General features: G+C 31.5%; 1 protein-coding gene across 6 annotated transcripts in view; it reads right to left on the reverse strand.

Annotated features, from left to right (window-relative positions):
• The window catches only part of Grik2 (glutamate ionotropic receptor kainate type subunit 2), a 639,398-nt gene that overhangs the window by 373,438 nt on the left and 241,703 nt on the right, over positions 1 to 24,257 (reverse strand). For all 6 annotated transcript variants that reach the window (XM_005335886.4, XM_005335885.4, XM_005335887.4 and 3 more), the window contains 3 exons: positions 22,805 to 22,986; positions 17,042 to 17,095; positions 13,694 to 13,867 (listed from right to left, as the gene is read on the reverse strand). In XM_005335886.4, the coding sequence (XP_005335943.1) occupies positions 13,694 to 13,867; positions 17,042 to 17,095; positions 22,805 to 22,986 (410 nt within the window). The remainder of the gene's footprint in view (positions 1 to 13,693; positions 13,868 to 17,041; positions 17,096 to 22,804; positions 22,987 to 24,257) is intronic.

Consider the following 24,257-nt stretch of genomic DNA (forward strand, 5'->3'; position numbering starts at 1 on the left):
TTAACTAATGGATATAGAGCTTCAGTTACTTTCATAAATTGGTTAAGAGAAGGTAGATTAAAAGAGCTTACACTGGTCCTTAAAGTGGTAATTATCATTCTCTCTGATTAATGATTTCTCTCAGTGTTAATATATAGAAAATTTTAATTTCCTTCTACATATTTCTGTCATTTTCGATTTTCTACACTATGTATTACCTATGCAATAACATTTAAATAATGTTAAACATTAAAAATAAAAATAGCACAGAAAAATAGTGTTTTTAAAAGTCAGTAATACCTGTATTTGCCCTATTAGGATTTTGATTGCTCCAAATTTTACTTAAAATGAAATGATTCTATCAGCCTCTCAAATCTAGACAACTATGGTTGAATTTTGAATATTGAATTTATGTGAACTTGCCTTAGAGGTTAGAGAATTTCATTTATAAAGGCATTATCATGCTTTAATTTATCACATTCATTTCTCTTTTCCCTTTCATAAAGTAAAGGATTGGAAAGACGAACAAACATTTAAAGGCTGAGAATGGAGTTTAAGAAATTGATTTCAAAGACAATATTTAGCAAGAGTATTATTTTGCTTGTAAGCCAGGATCAGAATTCAAATTAATGCCTCTTCTCTCAAGGCATTATTTCCCAGATCCAAGAACAAGTGGTATGAAGTTTCTGTCTACTCTTGCATGACTATTGAGAAACAAAAGAACCAAAAGATGTACTAATTTTTTTTACTGACTTTAAACATAACTTATATTTTCTCATTTTCAGGGTTTAGAACTAGTGGCCCAACAGGTAAGCTAGGTGTTTTTCTGTGAAGGATTTTAAATATATGCCCATAGGAATCTGTGATGTTTTCCCCCATTTCCAAAGCAAACAAATAAAAAATAAAAGCAACAGTAAAATCTATTGCCATGAAAAACAATATTCCAGCTTCCAACTTTTTGTGCTAGCCTTCTTCCTTTGGGTATTACAGTCATCTAGAATTCTTCATGTCTACAATCAATGTCATCTTCTCCTGCCACTTGTTTCTCCAGACGGCCCCATTTCTATTAAAAACACTGGAGTCCTCCTAGTCCCCTCAGCTGAAAAACCTCAAAAGCCTCTTTTGTCTTCTGTTCTCCTTCCCACTTCAAAAGTCTTCCCCTTCAATCATTCCTTTGAGCCCCCTCTGCTCTATATAAGTCCCTATGACTTTAGACTTGAATTACAGTTTCCTGCCCCCCTGCTGCAATGTGTCTGCTACATCTGTTTCCAGTCATCAGATGAGCCTTTCTGAGAGGAGAGTGGAACAGGAAGAGCATGAGTTATCAAGACAGAAAGGCCTGAACTTCATGCTCGGCTTTTTGACTGATGCCCTTGGAGAACAAACTAAACATTTTTTAGCCCCAGTTTCATCACCTGAAAAGTAAAATAATGCATTTTACAGAACTATTTTAAAAACTATGGTTGGCATAAAGCACTTGCTTTATCTTTTTATAACAATTACAAATGGCATAGTGTTTAGCAAAGAGTGATAAATGATAATTATCAATTTTATTGCACTCTCCTAAAAATTCCAATAGCTTTCCATTATCTTTTACCAAAATGACCTTTCTGCTCTTTATTCTTATCAAAATTCTATTTTGTGTTCAAATTCCTTTCCCAGTCACACCAAATTACAGCATTTTTAGAACAGACAGGCGTTCAGTACTTGGTGATGTTGAAATCATCAAAACAAGAAAAAATTATTGAGTTTTATGACAAAATATAAAAACCCCAAATTATCTTGGAATATAGTTTTCTGTTCTTAGTTGATCCATCAAGTGAGTTTTAAAAACGAAGAAAAAAAATTAAGTAGATGAAATCCAACTGTCATTTCCCTGGTGCTCACTGCAACTGCACATGTGGTTTTAAGGAGACTGCTCTCTCTCTTCTCCTTAGTATCAAGTTCTTGGAAGTTGGTTGGGGTAAAGTAGATAAATGTGCAAAAGGAACAAGGAAACTCCTAGGAGAAAAACAATCAAGATCCTAATTCCAAATACCTCTGAGAGACTAAGGGCTACTTAAGTGCAAACTGAGAGAGGACACAGTCTAGACAGGCCTGAAAGTCAGTCTTGGGCAAGGGTTGGTCTGGAAATAGTATGTGACTATTTAGGGCTCCTGACTCAGTTAAATGTTGCTTTTCTTACATACACTAAAGAGTTAGTCAACTATGAACTGGAAAAGTAGCTGGAATGGGCCAGTTTGAGTAAATTGAAACTTTGGTTCCAGAGACAAGTGACCAGACAAGACATTAAGCGAAAATTGGCAAAAAACGGTCTCCAACAATTAAGGCAATAAAAGCATGGATGGATTTAACTGCCATGTTTTCAGTATGCCAGGACACCAGGACTGTTACTAGCTCCAGGACCACAGTAGTACCTTTCGGACTGCTTCAAACCTAGTAGTCCCTAGGAAATTGTTTATTTTTTAATAGAACACATCTGAAGAATTATTATTATTATTATTATTATTATTATTATTATTATTATTCCTATTGTGGTTCCATCAACGGACCTGACCAACCTGATCAAGTTTCTGAGTTTTCTTGGACTTATCCCAGGAAAGCATATGTTTAAGAATGTCCAGTGAGGCAACTACAAATGAAGAGAAATATTCTTCCTGTTATTTTGGCATGTTACATTATCAAGCCATGTCTTTATATATGAAGTTATAATTACATAGTAAACAAAAAGTGGGTAAACCCTTATGTAAATGCACTATTTTTTTTTACATACATTCCTTATTATGTGTGAACTTTTCTTCATTCACTAAATTGATAATTATTCGGGTGCAAACATCATGTAATATAAATATTTTTTTTCTTATCCTTCACGTGATCTAATACCACACATTTCATATAGTATGAGTTCAATTAACCTTTGGGGAATGAGTGAATGAATAACAATGCATAGAAATTTTTTTTTAATAAAGGATTGATTTGGTACCATTTCAATATCTGTGTCTGTTTAATAACTTTACTTTCCCCTTCTGGTTCAATTTGGTCACAGGGTATTCTGAAGATTAATGAATAAAATATTTATGAGTTCTTTCAGAAAGGCAAATGAAAGATCAACATAATATTTCCTCTCTGCATAATAAAGCAAGAGAATTCCTAATATCCCTTAGGCAAATTCACCCTAAAACTCTTCATTTCATTTTGTCTGAAATATTCTTTTGATTTATTAATGTGGATTTAAAGAGTATTGGATAATCCTATCTTGGAAATTAACGCATCAAAATAGATCACTGACCATTTCTTAGGCCTTTACATCACAAAACTGCATAAGCCACACTTCATAAAAATTATATTTCTAATGTAAATATAATTACTTAGATGCCATTGTCATGAAATAAACAAAACAACTTGATATCTAAACTAGTTATGATTCATATTCATTCTCACAGTTTCAGTCAGAGCATTTAAAAAAGCAACTATCCTGGCTTAAATGTTTTTAAAAGGTGGTATTTATGAAGCTGTATACATGTTAAGTTATCATACTTGTACAAACAGGGCATCAAGACTCTTTAACAATAATGAATTTTCCTCTGAAACACAACTTTCACTAAAAGTATAGAGAAATGACATTTGCCTTGGAGAGAATGGATACCATTTATGAAGAATTTACCATGTGTCTGATACTGTCTTGAGAAACATAAATGCTATGTATTTGATCTTAATATTGATACTACAGTGTAAGCATTGCTATTTCCCTTAAATAGACAAGGTAACTGAAGCTTAGTGCTATTATGAAGTTAAGAGAATTTACGCAGGAAATAAGAAGCACACCTTGGTTTCTGTAGTTACATTCTGATTATAAAGTTCTTGCTCTAAGATGGAAGTAGAACATACTTAATAGTCTTCCATAACAGGTATAAAAATAAATGAAATGAAAATCCATTCTTTAATTCTGTGCCCAATAAGCCATCTTCTTACCCTAGCAAAGAAATGACTTGACATTAAGAGGAAATAAATGGCACATAACTTTTTTAGAAACTTCTAACTAGACTTAAATATCTGTTAAATAGAGATATATCATTCTAATAGCATGCTTCAAATCATTGTGAATGGGCTCATTTTTTAAGAAGACTACTAGATTTCAACTTCCAAGTAGATTCTGTATAAAAGCCTCTTAAGGTCTATGTCAATCAACCACTCAACAATACACAAACACACACGCACACACACACACACACTGAATGCTGAAGTTATGAATGGACTAATTGAACTATAGCATTGTGTCAAAACTTATGCTATATTTATAAAGCACTGGGGTTATAATAAAAGTAACAGTAAAAATAATTATTAAGAAACAGTAATTTTCCAACATTTTTAATTCATTATTTCTTTTGACTAGCTCTTGTACTAGGTTCTAACAAATCAGACCAAACCAAATGGAGTCACTTTCAGGACAACTTACCAAAATCTATTATTTTGATCTTACAAGTAAGGCTCAAAGAAGTTAACAAACATGGCTAAAATAACCACATGACCAACAATTGGAAATGGGATTCAGACCTCTATTTATAAATTTAATCTATATGAGTAATAAATAGTAGGGTTTAGTAAACTATCTACCTACCAGCCGATGAACTCATATAACAAAGTTTATTAATGTTGTTTTAGCTATATATATATATATATATATATATATATATATATATATATATATATATATATATACCTTCTCACAGTTTGCCACCTTAAACCCATAAACCTCTAAAAAGTTTAGTGCTTTTTCTTTTGTCTTGTCACTTTTCCACAAAGTATTGTCTATGAGAATGATATATAAACCCAAGTTGAATCTACTCTTTGCAGTCACTCATCTCAGAGTTCTCTGATGTGTATGAATGAATGCACCCATTAGTGGACTTCTGTTGTATAACTCTTGTCAGTTTGCCTTTTGTTGGTATACTTTATAGGGCTCTAGTCAACAAACATAAGATGAGCAAAGTTTTTTCCTCCCCTATACATTAAGGAAAACTGTAAGCAAATATGTATTTATCCTTTACAAGTTTGTATTGTACAATACTATATCAATATTTCAAAGAGAATTTTTGATCTTCAGGGAGGAGAGGAAAAAAGCAGTTGATTCAGCCTGTCTTTAACAAGCAAAAAGTTTTAAAATTGTCCTAAAAATATGTCTATGAAGGCAATGCTTCCCTGCAACTGCGATTTTTCATGTAAGGAACAATTACTTAAAATCGAGATTTCATGTCTTTATCAGCTTTAGATAAATGCTGATTATTCAATGTCACAATAAGCAAAGATAATCAGATAGAATGTTCTATGTTAATGGAACGATGAAGGTTTTTAGGTCATCATAATTATATTCAGACTTTATTTGCAATTTAGTGCATAATAGAAGATTGTTATACAAAGTGAACAAACAATGTTATTCTGTTATTCATCTATATACTCAGTGTCCTTTTACCATTCATTAAATCGATCATATATAAATGTAATGAGCAGTATGCTTGTGACTTCACCACATACTCTGAAAACTTATACAAATATTTCTGCCATATTTGATTATATTATGGACCCCCATGTTTATTCTTAATAAATCTTCATTTATTAAGAAAATGACATGAATAAAACTAGCAGTTATATATTTATGTTAATAAGTGTTTTCAAATGTTACACATTTTTCAACAAAATGGTAAGAAGTTAGGCAAATCCCTGGCAAATATGCTGCCTGTGTTAATTATGGGAGATCATTGATTTGAACTGAGCTCCTGTACTAGGTCCTAACAAATCAGACCAAACCAAATGGAGTCACTAATGCTAAGTGCAACATAATCAAACTGAAACTTTAAGGGAGTAGCTACAGCACCAAAGAGACTAGATTTTTCCTGAAAACAAGATATTTTTTTCATTCCTGAGTAAGCATAATAAAAAAAAAATGCCTTGTGCTTTACCCTTGAGTCAGGGGAGGAGCCCAGTGTAACATGATGTCAACTAATGGGCTCTTTTTCCATTGCTCTGTCTTCTTGTTCTCACATCTCAAAACCCACTGTTCTGCCATTGCCCAATGGGATCTCATTCTAAATTGTGGAAGGATGGCTTCTTCAATTCTTAAACACCAAATAAAAGCAATTAGTTCTATAATTCTACAATGTGTTGAAACTTTGCTTATTAACATATGTCTATCCTTTGTTATCACAAAATATTGTGAAAATGGGATTTTTAACATGCATTCAAAGGAAGAAAGGGAATGAGAGCAAAGAAATAAATAACTGGGAGAAAAGCATCAATTAAAGTTTGAATATAATTTTTAGGGCTACAAAGATGTGAAATGCAATCAGAAAGACATAAACTACCTCCAATATTGTCAATTCTCTAGTTTTGTCAAGATATAGAAATATTATATACATCACTGAAACCTGAGAGCTTGGTTTCCAATCCTGAATGCTATGTTCAACATAACCACAATTAAAATTGATCAAAGAGAGGGTATTTAACTCATTACTTTGCTATATTTTTAGTTATTTTTTGGTATTTTAGTATCATATTCGATACAATGAACTTTTTAAAAATGTTTTGTTGATTATATAATAGTGAGTTGTACCCTGACTAGAAGTCCAATAGCTAATAAAATTTGATAAGTGGGATTACATCAAATGAAAAAGCTGCTGCACAGCACAGGAAACAATCAACAGAGTGAGGAAACATCAAACAGAACAGGAAGAAATCTTTGTCAGCTATTCATCTGACTAAGGTTTATAAAGAAATTAATATACAAAGAACGTCAAATGCTTAATATTGAGAAAATACATAATCCAATCAAAGTGGGAAAATGACGTGACAGATGCTTTTCAAAAAGTACAAATGATCTATGAAAATATGAAAAATTCTCAACATATTTTCTCATCAAGGAAATCCAAATAAAATCTGCCTTGAATTTCCACCTCACCTGTCAGAATGAATATTACTCCAACACACACACACACACACACAAAAAAAAAAAAAAAATCCCACCACTACCAACAACAAAATAACAAAAAGTAATAAATGCTTGTAAAAATATAGAGAAAAAGGAAGCTCTGTACACTCTTTGTGGGAAGGTCAACTAATGGACACTTTGGAAAACAGAATGGAGGTTCATAAAAAAAATACTGAAAATAGGACTACATACAATTAGCTATATCTTCCTGGGTGTGTACCCAAAGGAAATCAAGTCAGCACACAAATGAGATACCTGCATACCTATCTTTATTGTGACACTGTTCACAATAGCCAAGTTAGGGATTCAGCCTTGATGCATATGAACAAATGAGTGCAGTATCTCTACAGAATGGAATATTATTCAGCCACTAAGAAGAATGAAATCATGCCATTTGCAATGAAATAGAGGAGACAGAAGGCATCATGTTAAGTGAAATAAGCCAGACACAGAAAGACAAATATCATGTCTTCTCTCATATGTGGGATCTAAAAAATAAATAAATAAAAAAAAATCTGAAAGGAGATGAGAAACCATTAGGAATAGGAATGAGATTGGGGAGTGGGAAGAGAAAGCAAAAGAATACAAAGGGAAAGGGTGGCTCTGAGTAAAACATGATATATGCATGTACAGAAAGATCATAGTGAAACCCATTAATCTGTAAAATTAAGGTGAGTTAATATTTACAATAAAATTAGGAGATTTCACTTAAAAATAAATAAAATAGTGAGTTAGTTTGATCCATTTTATGGCAGAACTGTGTATTCATTCTTATTTTAATTGGTGAAAGAGAGTTACAATAGCAGGAGCAGATTTGCAGTTCTAGCCATAATGGAAGCCTTCCTGGTCATTAGATCTCTCTGTAGTTCTGTTTTCATTGACTTTCATAAAGGTAAATCTTTGTATAGTAACAAAATAATGTATGCCCCTTTAGTAGAGGAGCAAACCTCTGCTGAGTTGTGTATGGGAGACATTTATCTTTAATTTAAGATAAACAAATGATGAAAGAAATTTTTAAAATTCTGGACTTTGGTCTGTGATATAATTGTCAGAAGAGTGTTAGAATTTAAACATATATTTACCTTTCTTACAAACATTCTTCCTTTGTAAAAGAGAATGAGAACCCTTTAAGTCACTAAACTTACTATTTCATCAAAATCATTTTCACTTTTTAAGGGTTTTTTTCAAAAAAAATAATTGAGACTAATTTATTTGCATCTTCCAAATGATTAGATATCCTGATAATAAAGTGTAAGTAGGTAAATAAAAAAACTCTTCAGAATATATTTGGGGAAGTGAGAGGGTCTAGTGATTAGAAATCAGATGTAATATGATTAAAATCAATTAACACGCATATCTACTCAATCAAGCAATCACTCTTTTATTATTAGCATCTACTTTGCACCAGACACAAAACTAGGTGCAGGGCCTTCAAAAGCAACACAATCTAGTTCTTGCCTCAAAAGAGTTTACCATCTATTGAAAAAGGAAAGTGAAAATGAGAAACATCAGCAGCTTTAAATCTCTATGTAGTTATACTTAAGAATCTCAAAGGTAGGACTACATTAAGTGCCTAGAGGACTTAGAGAAAATTCACAGAAAAGATAACAGATAATCCAAAAATCAGAGTATAAGCAGGAACCTGTCCTGTATTTAAACAGGGGTGAGTCATTCAGAAAATGAGAACATATTGTGCTAAACACAGGTGATGAAAAATGAGAGGTGACATGTTAAAGTTGAGACAGAAACTTACTGAAACAGGAAATAAGCAAATATGAGACTCAACAAAGAGGCAGAAACACAATCCATGGAGGGCCTTGGAGGCTTGGAAGATGAGCTCAAATTTCACCTGATAAATGATGAGGGATCCATGGGCAAAATTCTGGAAAGATAACACTAGAGAGTAGGAGAGAGATGTTAGGAATGGGAATTCAGTAAGAAGACTCGCAACAGCCAGAAGAAATTCCACTGGTTTTTTAACTAAGACATAGCTCCGTGGATAAAAAGAATGTAGTTAAAAGAGATATTGACATAGTAGAATTGACAGTAGAATTGATGACTGTTTAGAAAAAAGAAAATGGAGATAGCTGCTGACATCTAGAGTTTAAATTACTAAAACATTAATTTCCCTGTGGCAATCCAAATGACACAGTTATTGACTTATGTCATAAATTTATATTTTACATGAATATGCATGATAATTCTTATCATCACAAGAAAGCATAATATGTTAATAATTAAGACACGAGACGGAAAATTAATATGCAGAGGAATATTGGGATCACCGGGAAGGATTTTAGGGCTACAGCTAGACTGTTTAAAATGTACTTTGAGGTGTTTATACTTGATTTGGTTCTTTTGAGTTGAGATTGCTTTAACTCAATATATCAACAATAAATATAACCATCATAAAGCTCTAATGGGTTCAAAAACTAAATTTTCAACCAAGAGTAATTGCTGAAAGGAGAAAAATGGTGTCTAGATAGGGGAGTAATGTCATCAGATTATAAAGTAAAGAACAGTGAAAATGCTCACAGAAAAGAATTTCTGCAGCTCCAGAAGCATAAAAAGATGTGAACATTTAATAGAAGATAAACAGTACAAAAATTGTTTTAAAATAAGGACTTGTGTGGGAAATTTAGAGTACTGATGGAATAGCAGTACTAGAGGAAATGGGAAAAGGGGATATAGGTAAAAATAGGGCCCGTGTATGAAGAAAGGATGTTGGGCTTCATTAAATAGATAGAGTGTGGGTATATTGTAGAAATTGGTACTTTGGTTGGGTTTATACCAAGTGAAAATTAAAACTGTATCAAACTAATCAGTATCAATACCTTTAATATGAAGCCCAAAGCCAATATAAGGAGAAACTATAATTGTCAGAGAAATGTCTTATATTCAGTAGTCATTTAGATGATTGACAGTTATTTCAAGGGTCAATTAAAATGTTAACACAACCAGAAAAACTTTTATGAATCCAATTCACAGCTTCCTTTTATAGCTCAAACATGAAGAAAGGTTGTGAAAGTCTAAGCACTATGATCTTACATAGTGGCAAATGACTATGATACTGATAATAATAGGTCCTACTCCAATCACTAGGAACTTTGCTGATAATCCCATTTCTTTATGGAGCCATATGGAGAAAGAAAAGAACAAGAAATACATAAACACTGAGATTTCATAAATTGACTGAAGGAAATGTTGCCAAAGCCATATTTCCAGGCTATAATTCCTTTTCTGTCTTTTCTAACTAAACTCGTTCTAATTTCCTCATCCATTCATAGTAGAAATAGCCTATTGATTTCTCTTCCTAAACATATAATAATTTTTTGAAAATGCATATAATACAATGATAAATGGAAAAAACCCAGAATAATCATGTAAGGCATAAACATGTCAATATATTAAAAAGATCTCATGTTGGTTTTATCTTTATAAAAAAATCATACAGAATTTTAGTTAAGAATTAATGTTATATAATGAAAAGATTGTATGTATACTCTTTATATCATTTATATAATGTTACATAATAAATATATTTTAAAATTATCATATTTTTTAAGAGAAAAATTGTAAAAATATAATTAAGCAGCATCCATTTTAGAAGAAGTTTTTATCTTAGTGATCAACCTCAAGTCTACTTCCAAAGTATTTTGGTTTTGATGCTGTGATTATACAAAAAATAAACAATAGCTGGTACACATTTTTAGATAAGCAGTATTATTCAAAAAGTGTTCATAATACTTCTTCTGAGTCCATTCATTTTAAAAGAAATGTTCTCACATAAGTTTTCTAGTGGAATCTTTACATTTTGAAATAAATCAGATGAAAACATATAGTAAGGGAGGGAGGTAGTGAAAGAGGAAGTACTGGAAACTGATATGGAGCAAATTATATTCTGTGCATATAAATTATATCAAAATGAACTTGAATATTATGTTTAACTATAATACACTGATAAACATATTTTTAAAACATAAACACTATCTCATAAGAGCTTTTGTAAGAACTTTTGTGTGTGTGTGTGTGTGTGTGTGTGTGTGTGTGTGTGTGTGTGTGTATGCCACTTGAGAAGCATTTACGACTATACCAAAGGGAAAACTGTTATACTGAAAATTCAAAAAATCCGTGATCCAAATACAATACCTAGACAAAGGTTGATTTTCCCAGCATTCCATTTTTATACTATCATTCATTTACTACCACAAAATCATCTGCAATTGTAAAAGAGGAGAACAGAGGGAGAATAGATTCCTGACTAGAAAGATAGAACCCAAATATGTATTTCTCCTAACATCGTGTCTCTTTTTCCATTTTCTGCAGTTTAAGTCTCTCTAAATGGTTCTACCTCCCTGAACAAGCAATTAGTACACTTTTCCTCATAACTTTTGTCTGTTAATAGATTATGTAAAAATGAACATTAGTCTGCAAGTTATTACAAGTTAGGGAATACTTCACTTCAGAGGGTGACACATAGACTCATATAGAACTCATGTATAGGTTCAGTGCCAAAATAATAATATAAGTAATAAGTAGTATATAATAATAATAAGTAATTATTATTATAATTATATAATTATTATAATTATAATAATAAGTAGTAGACTAATATTTCTAAGTAACACTGGATTGTTGTTTATGATTTTTTTTTATAAAGAAGAGCACTAAGCCTTGGAGAAACTAGTAAAATTCTCAGAATATGAAAGTGTTAAGATTGTCATGATTTTTATTGACTTAGTTTTACTAAGACCAAGCAATAATAGTTTTTGAATAGAAGTGATGATACCCATTACAAAAAATTAAAGAATTATAAAGAAAGCTAAATCACTATGCACAGGATTATAATAACCATTTGAAGGATAATATACATATTAAATTTAAAAAAACAACATTGTATTAAGTTTCAAAAGTTTGATTCAAGATCTTTAAACTAGTAAAACAAGTTTGGAATTCTTCTAAACTATATCTCATTGTAAATATTGGAATACTTTGGAAGAAAATTTTTTTTACTTTATTTTTTTATTAGTTATTCAAGGTAATACAATGATCTTGACATATCATACATTTGATTCAAATAGGATATGAATTGTCATTTTTCCACATGTACAGATTGTAGGATCACATTGGTTATACATCCATGTGTATACATACAGCAATCCTAGTGTCAGTTGTATTCTGCTGCCCTCCCTCTCCCCCCTCCCCTCCCCTCCCCTCCCATCCCTATTGTCTACCATTCTACTGTGACACTTATCTCTCTCTATATATATATTTTTCTTCCCTTCCCCCTCACACCATCGTATATGTATTTTGTGAACTCATGATATAAACCATAAGATATATCCTAGACTGAAGACCAAATTCCTAGAAGTAGTTAACAATCTCTTTATAAATAAAGAAGTTAAATTCCCCCTCTTATATTATTTCTTTAAAAATTAAGATGGATATAAAATATTTTCAAATCCTAGAAGATTGTTTTTTTGATTAAAAGAAAACCAAAGTCTGGGGTTTTTATTTGTTTGTTTTGTTTTGTTTTTCCATCCAAAAGTTGGTGTCATTTTTTTCTTCATAGTGTCTATATGAAGGTACTCAATTTACTCAATTTCCTTTTAAAGAGAAAAAACAACTTTCCATTCTTACAAACATTCTTTGAAGCTCTGATTGAAGCAATTAAATGAAAAAATGTCAATCATAAAGATTTTCCAGATACAAGAACAGAGAATTTTATGTTTGTAAAATTTCAAGTTAGACTAATATTTCTAAAAGCAGGTGACAATGACCTATGAAATGTAAATACTGCCCAAAGGTGGAGCTATTTCATAAATTGTAGCAATCAATTGGTCTATAGAAAATGGATTTAATGAGAAACAGCAGACATTCATAGATTTTTAAAATGGTAGACATTCATAAATTTTTAAAATTACCTGGTTCTGTAATGGTCACTAGCCATAGTTAGCTACTGAGTGACTAAAATTTGAATTAATACATTTGATCTCAAATCCCTGCCAACTTTGAAAGACTCAGGAGTAAAAAGAAAGAAAACTATCTTATCATGGTTTTAATTTTGATCACCTGATTAAAGAACAGTATTTTTGGTATTGTAATTCAAGTAAAACAAATTATACACATGATTTTTTAACCTGTGTTTTAAGCAGTATGTTTTTAATATAGCTATTAGACATTGTTAAAGTATTATGTGACTTATATTAGTTTTTCATTGGAAGTATTATATAAACAAGGAAATTTAAATAATATTGAGCTCTTCTTTATACTTTATACATTTATACATTTTCTATTTTTAAACTAGAACTTGAAAGTGACAAATATGAATATTGGTTAATCCTGAGCCTCAAAGAATGAGTAAGCACAAGGCAGATTCGTGTATAATGCAAGTTACTTATATAGCACCAGCTATCTAAAAACATCATGATGAAGAGAAATTATATTGATAGGTATAATCAAAAGAATATTCAACACTTTCATACTGATTCATTCTCTCATTTGTTCTCTATATGGCATTAATTAATTTAATCAACAATTTCACATTGTAATATCTAAATGATAATTGCAATGCTTAAAAGTGATTTAGAAAATTGTCAATAAAATTATTTGCAGTGAGTAGCTCTAATATCATTCCTTCACTATCAATAAAACTGAAATTTGAATCCAGAAAATTTAATAACTTATGCAATACTATTTAGAAGCTTGAAAACTTAAAATTGTTATTCATACCGTCATAAATCCATCCAGCAAACCTGAGTCAGGTTTTGGAGGTGCTTGCAACCGTTCCATTGACCACTTTTCAATGATGGAAGAGACTTGGGTGTTTTCTGTATTTAATATTCTGAACCCTGTCATATTAACACCACTGTATCGGTAGGGCTCTACATCAAGAGCAAATAGGTCCTGAAAGACAAATTTATTTCTGTTATTAATAGAATGCATTCACAAGCATATTTTGAAATAGTCATTTATTCTTGTTCCCCTTAGAATATTAAACACTATTGTGTCTCAAGTGGCATTAAATATCACAAATGACCAACGTTTAAATAGGTTGCCCTCATGCTTTGATGATACAAATACACATACTCTGTACATAAACATGTATATATACTTCACTTTTATAATTTATTTTTAAGACTTGCAAGACGTTTTTTCTTCACATTAAGGACAGCTTGCCTTTATTTTTTGTGCGATCATGATCATGTTTTACTTTAAACTAATTTTGTTTATGCCTTGCTTGCTTATGTAGTTATTATCATTTGTTGGTTCTGTTTTGTCTGGGGTTTTTTGTTTGTTTGTTTTTAAGAAGCAGATTATGAAATGATATTTCTAAGTAATAATAAGTATAATAAAGGCAAGTAAAGAATTTAAGAATTATTAGATTGTTGGTTGTAGAAATCTTGTGCTTCCTTTGTCTCATGGCTTTCTGAGGACCTCACCATAAGGAGCACTGCTTCTGTTGCCCTCTTCAGTCCACATAGAGTGAATGCTCTTGTTTTGCCCTTTACTTTCCCAGGAGTTATAAGGCCACAGCTATCAAGGGACTTGGAAGTCATCATGAGAACACACAGCATGTGGGACTTCTGCCCTCTTTCTAGTTGGCATCAGATTTTCTGGACAATATTGGAACCAAGGCAAGACAAATGCCACTGGACCTCTGCACAGCTTGCCTGGGACTTGCACAGCTACACAGGCTGGATAACAAGAATACAATTAAGTGGAACTGGCATTGCCTGAATTGTGCTCTGTGCTGAAGAAAAAAAAAAAAAGTAAGGAGTCTTCAGTTTTCTTCACTACTTATTGTTGATACTCTGTCTTATGAAATAAGATGTATTCAAACTGTAAGTAAATAGTGCATGGTAATATGAAAAGAACAAAAGAAAAGAAATGATAAATGCTGGAGGAGTCAGAAGCAAGACAGATAACTTTGAAGTCTAAGGTGAGGGAAAACTTCACAGAACAAATAGAATCTGAGTTGTGATAGGGCATACCCCCAAATATGGGGCATTGGAATACTGAATGCTTTAAACTGAAGGAAACTGAGAAAACTGAAGAGCAGGAAGGTCAGTCTCTGACTTTCTAACACCTTTCTCCCTTGATGTGTGTCATGAAAGAATTTCTTGACCTACATTCCTGAAGAGTAGGTCACAAAACCTTCATTGCAGAGGGATCCTGACTAATACTTGAAAGTACAGAAGAACTTGAACAAACAGGCCTTGCTAAATTGCCCACCGTCATATTACCAGGAAACTGTATCATCTCCTTTTTATTCAATCATATTTTTACACAACGGTCCACTCTTCATCAAACCAAAGCACTTAAATAGAGAGACTTCTCTGTTTCTTTGGGTTTTAATTTCTGAATGTTTTCACATCACATACAATTTATATTAAATAAGTTTGTTGCCTTTGTCTTGTTAATCTGTCTTTTGTTATGGAGTCTCAGCCATAAACATCAAGATAGGTGATTATTTCTTTTTTCCCCCTATATCTGCCATTATGTAATGACCAGACTCTGACAAAAATGGCATGGACCATGTGAAAATGGACAAAAAAGGGGGGGAAATGTAATATCTATTCAGGAAACATATCTGGATCCATTTGGTTGTCAAAGAGAATCCATAAAGAAGAATCAGAGCAAAAGAAAATAGGGAAGTTAGGTTACAATAAAAGTATAAAGGGCTTTCAATTATAGGCCAATTTATATCTACATTAAAGTAGTTGTTTCCTTCTCTTTCTCAAATTAAGAGATGTTTTTGATTTTCTCAAAATATTATAACTTTGGTAGAGTTGTGTTGCAACAGCATTAAAATGTAATTTACTGATAAGAGAAGAATTTCCCTTCCTTTTCACCTACCAACTACTAAGTGTCTTACAAGCTATAAAAAGTAAGGTTAGCCTTGCTATTTATTGGTAAAATAGAAACTACTATATGAAGAATCTTCATTAGAGGAAAGAGTTATTATCATGAAAAGCTATGGAAATCCACTGAATTTTGGTAATTTGATCTGGTTACTTCAAGACTCCCAAAAGTAAAAAGAGCCTTTGAAATACTTGAATCAACAGAGAAAGCAATGATTAAAACTGATCACTGTGGGAATAGAAAAGATGGATGCTAGAGACCCTTAAAAAATCAGTAGAAGTTTGTGGTGGATGCAGGAGTCAGACACAATGAAGTTTTAAAGGAAATCAAGAGGAATCAATTTGGAGGACAATACATTAAGATTCAAATTTGTTGAAATTACCTTAATAGGCAGAACAGTTAGAATTATTTAATAATATATGATAATTAAGAATATTACTTATGAACATTGAGAACTCATTTGAACAAAGGTATTAACTAGAACTCTAAACACATACTAATTCTAAAGAAAGTAATTGAAGAGGAAAAAGAAAATAGAATGAAGATACCTTTTTTTTTTTTATTGAGACCCAAATTTTAAAATGCTCTCATATTTTGGAAATGGGCAGGAAAGAATTACTTAAAGAGACAGAGAGCTCCTTCACAGAGGATTAATAAAGAAATAAAGCTAAAAGTAAGTGGGTTTGACTAAAGGGTAAAGTCAGATTTTCATGTATAATAAGAAAAAACATGTGAAGACAAAATATAAAGGTAACATTTCATTTTCTAATTGCAAATTAAACCATATTGACTTTTAAAAAATCAAACTAAACATGGGTAAAAATAAGATAGAAAATTTAATCTCCTCAAAGGGCAGCTTCAATAAACCTGATTTTCAAAAAATGAATAGAGTTGAGATAATGACATAAGAATTTGTGTTCTAAAACATTGATCTTTTTCCAGCAAACTAATTTTAAAATCCATTATCTTCTGAAAGCCCTCCGAAGCAATATAAAAATATGTAATATTTTGAATTGATACCTGAAATGATATTATTTTGAAAACATATCCTACCACCAAAATTATTAGTTCTTTTTTATAAATCCTTGTGGATTTTATAACTACAAATGTGCTAATCATTATATTACCTCTTCACAAAAGCACACTTTTCCACCTAAAAAAAATCATAATAATAAAATTTAGAACATTACTTTTGTGTTTTAATAAATTACTTACCAAAGTGGTAAAGATATAGTGGTAGTATTCTGTCATCATTCCCATAGCTAATGCCTAAAAAATAAAAAAATGATCAATATAAATATTAATATAGAAGATATACCTAGCATAAAATACATTATGGCAGTAATATAGATGAGCACACAATAGTAGAATGTGAAAAAGAATCAACCTACAATATTCATGTTACATCCAAATTTGGATTAAATTGAACCTCTTCCCAGTAGTTAAAAATGATTAGTGTTTACTAAAGGAATTTTGCTTGTTTATTTGTTTTAACAGTTGAAAAATCAATTATTTATTGAATATTAATTCATAATGAGCATACATTTCCTTAAAGAATTTGAAAATAAATCAATTTGAATTTGAATTACTTGTGCCACTAAATATTTAGTGCTTTAAACCATTTGTTATTCAATTTGACTGGCAATTACTTACTTACAATGTAGCATGTATACTTTTCAATGATAAGTTGCATTCAAATATCTTGTTCAAAAAATATATTTTACAAAGAAACAGTGTACATTCTATACATTATAAAAGAACTAGTTGTTTTATATACAATTGTCGGGCTTATGTATAATAAAACAATTTATCATTTGTTGACCTGATTCAACATTGTTATTATTAATAATAGTTTACCTGTTGTTTTGTTTTACTTTTCTACTCTCTTTATTAATTTTAGACTATCAATCTTAGAAAAGGTTCTTATGGGTCCAAATGTCCAACACCAATGAGAAATGTCCATTTTCCTCTCTGAAAATAGAGGATACTTCGAAAATGTTTATCAATGAACAATATTTGGCGATGACAAATGAAAGTGTATTTGTCAACTGAATGAAGAGGTCTTAAAAGGAAATAAATATTCTCAGGTGCATATAATAGTCTTCCGCAAATTACTAACTACAAAAACTCTTTTAGTTAGTAGTGAGCAGCCCTAGCCAAAGCTTTTGAGTTCTATGTATAAAATGCTTATAGGTAGGCATTTACCAATTAACTAGAATAGAATAAAATTTGTAATTTTACAACATAAGCCATTCAGTTAAGAAAGGGTAGATATTTGTGTGTATGGGGGGGAACATATGAAGTACTTTTTTAAAAAGAGAGAAACATTGGTTAATAAAAACACTGGTTTATTTATACAGAGAGTGTTCATTGACTGTTTCTGCTGGATAATTGCAGAGGGTTTCTCCTCTTTATAACCACTCTATGATACCTCAGTATTGTCTTTGATTCTTCTTTACCAATTCAACTGGTATAGAAATAAAGATAACTGAGAGAAACAGTGACTCAGATAAATGGATAAAAAACAATATGTGATGCCTAAAATGTGTTTGGTACTATTCTAAGAATATTGAATATTTAAACCTCATAAAACCCCCTATGAAATAGGTTCTATTATATCCATTTTACAGTTGATGAAATGACAACTATATAACAACGATGAATAAACTGCCCAAGAACACAAGATAGTGAGTAAACATGGACTTCAGGCCTTGGGGACACACCTATCCTACCTAAAAAAAAAAAAAAATGCTCCGAGATTTTTAAAAAATTACAGCTGAATTTATATCTTTAACTGCAAGGAATAGAGAGTGGAAAATTAAATCTGTTTTTAGTCAGGAATTATGATTAGTGCTGGCAAAGTTAAGCTGTCTTATAAAAAAGGGATTGGGTGAGGTCCCAGTCTCTGGCTGGTCTGAGGGAAGGGATCTGTTGAATAAAATTCAACAGAGCCTAACAATATTTGGAAAACTACAGTTTGACTCAGTCCAAATCTTGGCCAGAATTTGAAGCCCAATTCCAAGGTTCAGCAGACAAGGTACCTGAGATCTGATTCATAATGGTCTTCCAATTTCATTTTTAAGTGCTCCAAACCAATCTATTCCATTTTTATTTTCTTCTTTTACATTTAGAATCTATGTCATTTTATAGAATGACATATTTTATATTCTCAAACAGTTAGATTCATTTTTAGAACCTATGAATTCTAAAAATTTTCGTTTTCCTTGATAATTTGAAAACCTTGGCATTTCAAACCTGTTTAGGAAATTGTGCTTTGGTGATGGGTAGAAAGGGATTGAAGAGATGGTGGGCAAGAGGGGTGGCCAGCTTCCGATATGGGTATTCTGCACTGGTCACAAGTTTCTTCATCTCTGTGAGAAGAAATTTAAAATGGATACCTGGGGTCTGTTTGTGGCTTTCATTAACTTTCTCTCAGCCTTTGATCTTGAAAACAAGAATCAGTTATGGGTTATGATATATGATCTATAAGAAGCTATAATAGAAATAGAAGAGGATAGTTATTTTTTTATTAAGTACCTTTACTGCAATCTCACTCACAAAATAAAAAACAGGGTTATAGTCTTAAGATTTGTTTAAAATAATAATAATAACAAAAGAACTTGCTCTGGATCTTCTTTTAATTTTATAGCATTATGTCTCACTACTACTTTTGAATGAATTGTATGCATACCTCAAAACACACTAAAAAAATAAAATCAGTGTGTTTTTATGTACTAATAATGAATTACCTCAACAGAAAATTAGTTGTTCTATATATCACTTTCCTAAAAATATCAACAATCAGTTTTCCTAAAATAAAAATAACATTATAAATCTCCCAAATTAAGCTGATTTAGTATTAGAAATATTGTATGAAAATTGCATATTTAGTTATCTAGGTATATAATTTGCAATCAACATATTCTTTGGGTTATATCCAAACTTTATACTGCTCAAGATTTAAAATGAAGAGGGGGCAGGACTCTGTACATATCTCTTTAGTTTAACTTTATTTTACTTCTTGCTATTGTAGTTATTTGCATCAGCTTTTCATTTTTTCTAGACTAAAGGTTTTTTATTTCACACTTTTTGATCTAGACTTCCAATTTCCTGATTGCTATTTTTTTTTCTCTGTGATAGGGTGTCTTTGTGAGGTTTTACTTCAGAGCATCTTGACTCTCCCCTACGGGATTCTCTGACAAATCTGGACAAAGGTGGAATCATCTGCTGTTGAGGCATGCCCCAATTAGTACACTCAACTTGCCTCAGAGGAAAATCTAAAAAAACCACAAGCTCCACTCACTTTTAAATTTTTCAGACAAGAAAACTCCAAATTGTTGCTTGATATTTGGTAATGCTCAGTTAGTTTAAATAGATAATTTAAATAAACAAAAAAGCCAACAAGTTTAACTTGATTAAGGCCATCTCTTTTTCTGGCTACATCTAACATTTATTCTTAAATGAGACCAGACTAGCTGACAGCTCATCTATTTCTGCTATTCAACTCCTATACTATCTCTTATGGTTTAGATGTGGTATCTCCCAAAAGTTCATGTGTCAGACAATGTAAGAATGATTGGGTGGTGTCCTTAATCTAATCAGTAAATGAATCCCTAATAGGTACCTGAGTAGTAACTGGAGGCAGGGGCTGGGGATGGCTGGAGGAAGTGGTTCATTGGGGTGTAGGTATGGGGTATATATTTTGTATCTGAAGAGTGGGTCTCTCTTTCTGCTTCCTGATCACCAGGTAAGTGGCTTCCCTCCAACATATTCTTCCACCATGAGGTCTTGACTCACCTCGGGCCCCAAGGAATGGAGCCTGCTGTCAGTGGAATGAGACCTCTGAAACTGTGAGACCCCAAATAAACCTTTGCTCCTTTACACTTGTGCTGGTCAGGTCCTTTAGTCACAGCAGCAAAAAAGCTGACTAAAACATTATATCTTCCAGGTTCCAACCTTAGCTGATGCTAAGGAATCTCAGAAAAAAATGCATAAATCATAAAATAGATTTCTATTAAATGTACTGCCATGTTTACTAAAAGGAGGGCATTTGTTTTCTTCTTGAATTGGTTTCTAAAATAACTGACATTCAAATGTGAGACAAATACTTTCTGGGATGAAGGAAGTTAAAAAAAAACATGCCACCATGTATGTGGCCTGCCTGTGTTACTGGTCTTCAAAGCATAAGTATTGTATGATAATGTCACTCCAGTTGCACTTAACTTTCATAGAATTTTTGTTGGGGGGGGGTAGATACTGGAGATTGAACTCAGGGGCACTGAGCCACATCCCCAGCCCTATTTTGTATTTTATTTTAGAGACAGACTCTCACTGAATTGTCTTGGTTTCTACTGAGGCTGGCTTTGAACTTACCATACTCCTGCCTCAGCCTCCTAAACAGCTGGAATTATAGGTGTGCACTACCGTGCCCAGCAACTTTCATAGTCTTATTTTACCTTTGTTCTGTTTTTCATTGACAAGTTATACTGTCTTTCTGTTGAATATATTTAAATATTGTTTTAGTTCTGCCTTCATTTTGCACACAAACAGGTTTATATAATAAAATAAATGTAAAATAATGGGTATACCCAATAGAAGGCAGGAGGCCAATTCTATCATTAAAGGTTAAAGCTATGTTTATTCTCCAGATAGCAAAATAAGTTAGTTACTTCTTCAAAGAAAATATAACTGATCTTTTACATATTTGTAAGAAGCCTAGATAAAGAGGACAAAGTTCTGTCACTGGAATAGTAGAGTGCTCTGGGAGCCAAGAAAGGTCTGCTTTCCAAATTTGTATATTCTAAATGTGACCAAGAATTGTTTGGAAATTATGTGAAAAATAAATTCTGACTCTAGATTTTAGTGGTGAGTTTATTGCATCATTTTATTTATTACTAAATCAAAACCAAATCACTCATATGCTTTGTTACCCAAACATAAACTAGAGTAAATTTTCAAATCAAATTAAATATTTTACTACAGTGAAAGCAACACTCATTTTGGAATACAAACATCTGCTTAATAAACTAACCATGTTATAATAGGCATTTGTTGTCAGTAGTTATATTTAATGGGATATAATTTGTCATTTGAATCTGTATAACTCTCCAGCAGACATTTTATCCTATGCATGAGAGATCTGAAAACAGCTGATTAATCCCAAGCCATGTGATGTCACCCCAGGATGCATGAAAGAAAAATCTAAGGAGTTAGGTTCAAACCCCTCTGTACCACCTAGTAAGTGTATTGCCTTCTATTAACCATTTTAATCCACAACTTCAGTTCCCTCACATGCAAGAGATAGATGAACAATAATTTCTATTTTTCATGTTGGCTGTACAGTCTAAATGGTGCTTAGTTTCATTGTTTTACTGCTCCAAACTGTTTTGTTTGACCAATTTAGAAGTGATCTTTTAGGTAAGCATAGCTTTATTCTGGAATAAATATAGATGAGACATTAACCACTCTGCTAATTCCTTGCATTATTCAAATTTCTCATTCTGAGATGAGATTCAGATTTTGTGTGTAAAGTGGATATAGTCCTTATTTCTTTTGGTTGTGGTGATGATGAAATAATATCAAATATATAAGGCATCTCTCTATTTTATCTTTTTTTTCTATTCTGGTAACAATGGATGAGTTATTCAATCATTGACTATTAATAGTTTATTCCTTCATTTCAGTATAAAACAGAAATATCTATCTCATTATTCAATAATCTGATTAACAGTATTGTAGGCATTTGAATATATCCTCAAAACTTTAAACTGTTTTGATAAGCATGTATGTTTACATTACTTGTCTTCAAGACAATTAATTAAAAGCAATTTCCTAACTTTGTATTATAAAATTTCATGGAGGTTATTTCTCTGGTTTTTTAATTGACTGTAACAATGACATTGTATTTTTTTTTAAATCTCATACTTCAAATGCAAGTATTTGGAGACTAAGGATTTAATGTAAGTAATGCAAAATTACCTGTTTTAAAATGCCTGCTGCCATTTCATGGCTACAGTCAAAGATTACATGGAATTCTTTGCCTCTCTTCATTTCTTTCAATAAGGGTTTTGCATCCTTTGTATCAGCAGGCAGTTGACGGATTTTAAGTCGAAGATTATATCTTGATGGAGCTTTGATGAGTTCTTGCAAACGAATGAGACCTTTAATTAAAAAAGAAAAAAGGAATATTGGAGGCAAATCAGAGTGGGCCATAGAATCACCAAACACTAACTATGATGCATGATTTTCTTAATTATGTCCAGGTGCATTTCATGGTCCAACCATTGAAATTCCTATTTTAATAAACTTCAGGTCCTCAGTTAATTTTGCTACAAATTCTGTAAAGTACTTTTCAAATCATAAAAGAAGTAAATAACTATAATTTAATGTAAATAATTTAAATTTATAGAGGGATTTAGAGTAAAATTTTCCTCAGTACCCTAATTCCACTCCCCATTGAGTTGTCACTATTAATAGCTTCAAATATCGTTCTTCTATAAGAATTTCTATGCACTTACACACACATAAATAGTTTTATTTTGTATTTTATATTAATAACTGTTTTTTACAACATCCTAGAGGTCCTTGTAAGTCAGTGACTATAGTTTTAGTTTGACTTAATGAACACTGTTTCAGTTTGCACACATCTTATTTCTTTTTTGTCTTACTTGCAAGTAATGCTGTGATAAATATACATGTATACACAATCTGGTGAATATGTAGAAGTGAAGTAAATTTTCTTAATAAAACTGGTTCTAAATAACCTGAACCATAATAAATTATTTTAATAAATATAACTGACATTCTTTTGTTTGTTTTCTAGATATAATATTTTAAAATATGTAAATACAAACACGTAAATATAACTTTAGACATTGGTAAAGTAGGCTTTCTCATAGAGAAGTTAACTCCTGATTAAATTTCAAATATATCAAATTAATGGATACATTAATAGATCATGGAAATGTGATGTATTTTAAAACAACAGAGACAGATTACTGAATTTATTCCTTCATGTAATTTTCAAGTAATGAAGCACATTTAAGAACTGATATGTAAGACCCACTCTACAAAATAGTGAAAAATTTTAAAAAAATGATTTTTAATTCTGTTATAACTTGGACAAAGTTAAGCAATTTCCTTTTCTCCTTCTAGTCTTCATTTTTGTTTATCTTTCTTTTTAGAATATTACATATGTATATTTCTACTTGTCTAGTACTACCTCCCCTAAGACAGTACCATCATCATGACAGTATAAAACAAGTTATTTTTAAATAGCTAATCTGGATCCCCCCATTTATGTATATGGATATGTATGTAAACATGTCACTTAACTCTATTTGGAAACATGAATAAGGACATACCTTATTAGGACTAAGAATATACTTTGTATTTAATGACCACATGAGATCTTGAGAATAAAAATTAATTC

This window comes from Ictidomys tridecemlineatus, chromosome 8 (genome assembly GCF_052094955.1).
Source record: "Ictidomys tridecemlineatus isolate mIctTri1 chromosome 8, mIctTri1.hap1, whole genome shotgun sequence".
Classification (NCBI taxonomy): Eukaryota; Metazoa; Chordata; class Mammalia; order Rodentia; family Sciuridae; genus Ictidomys; species Ictidomys tridecemlineatus.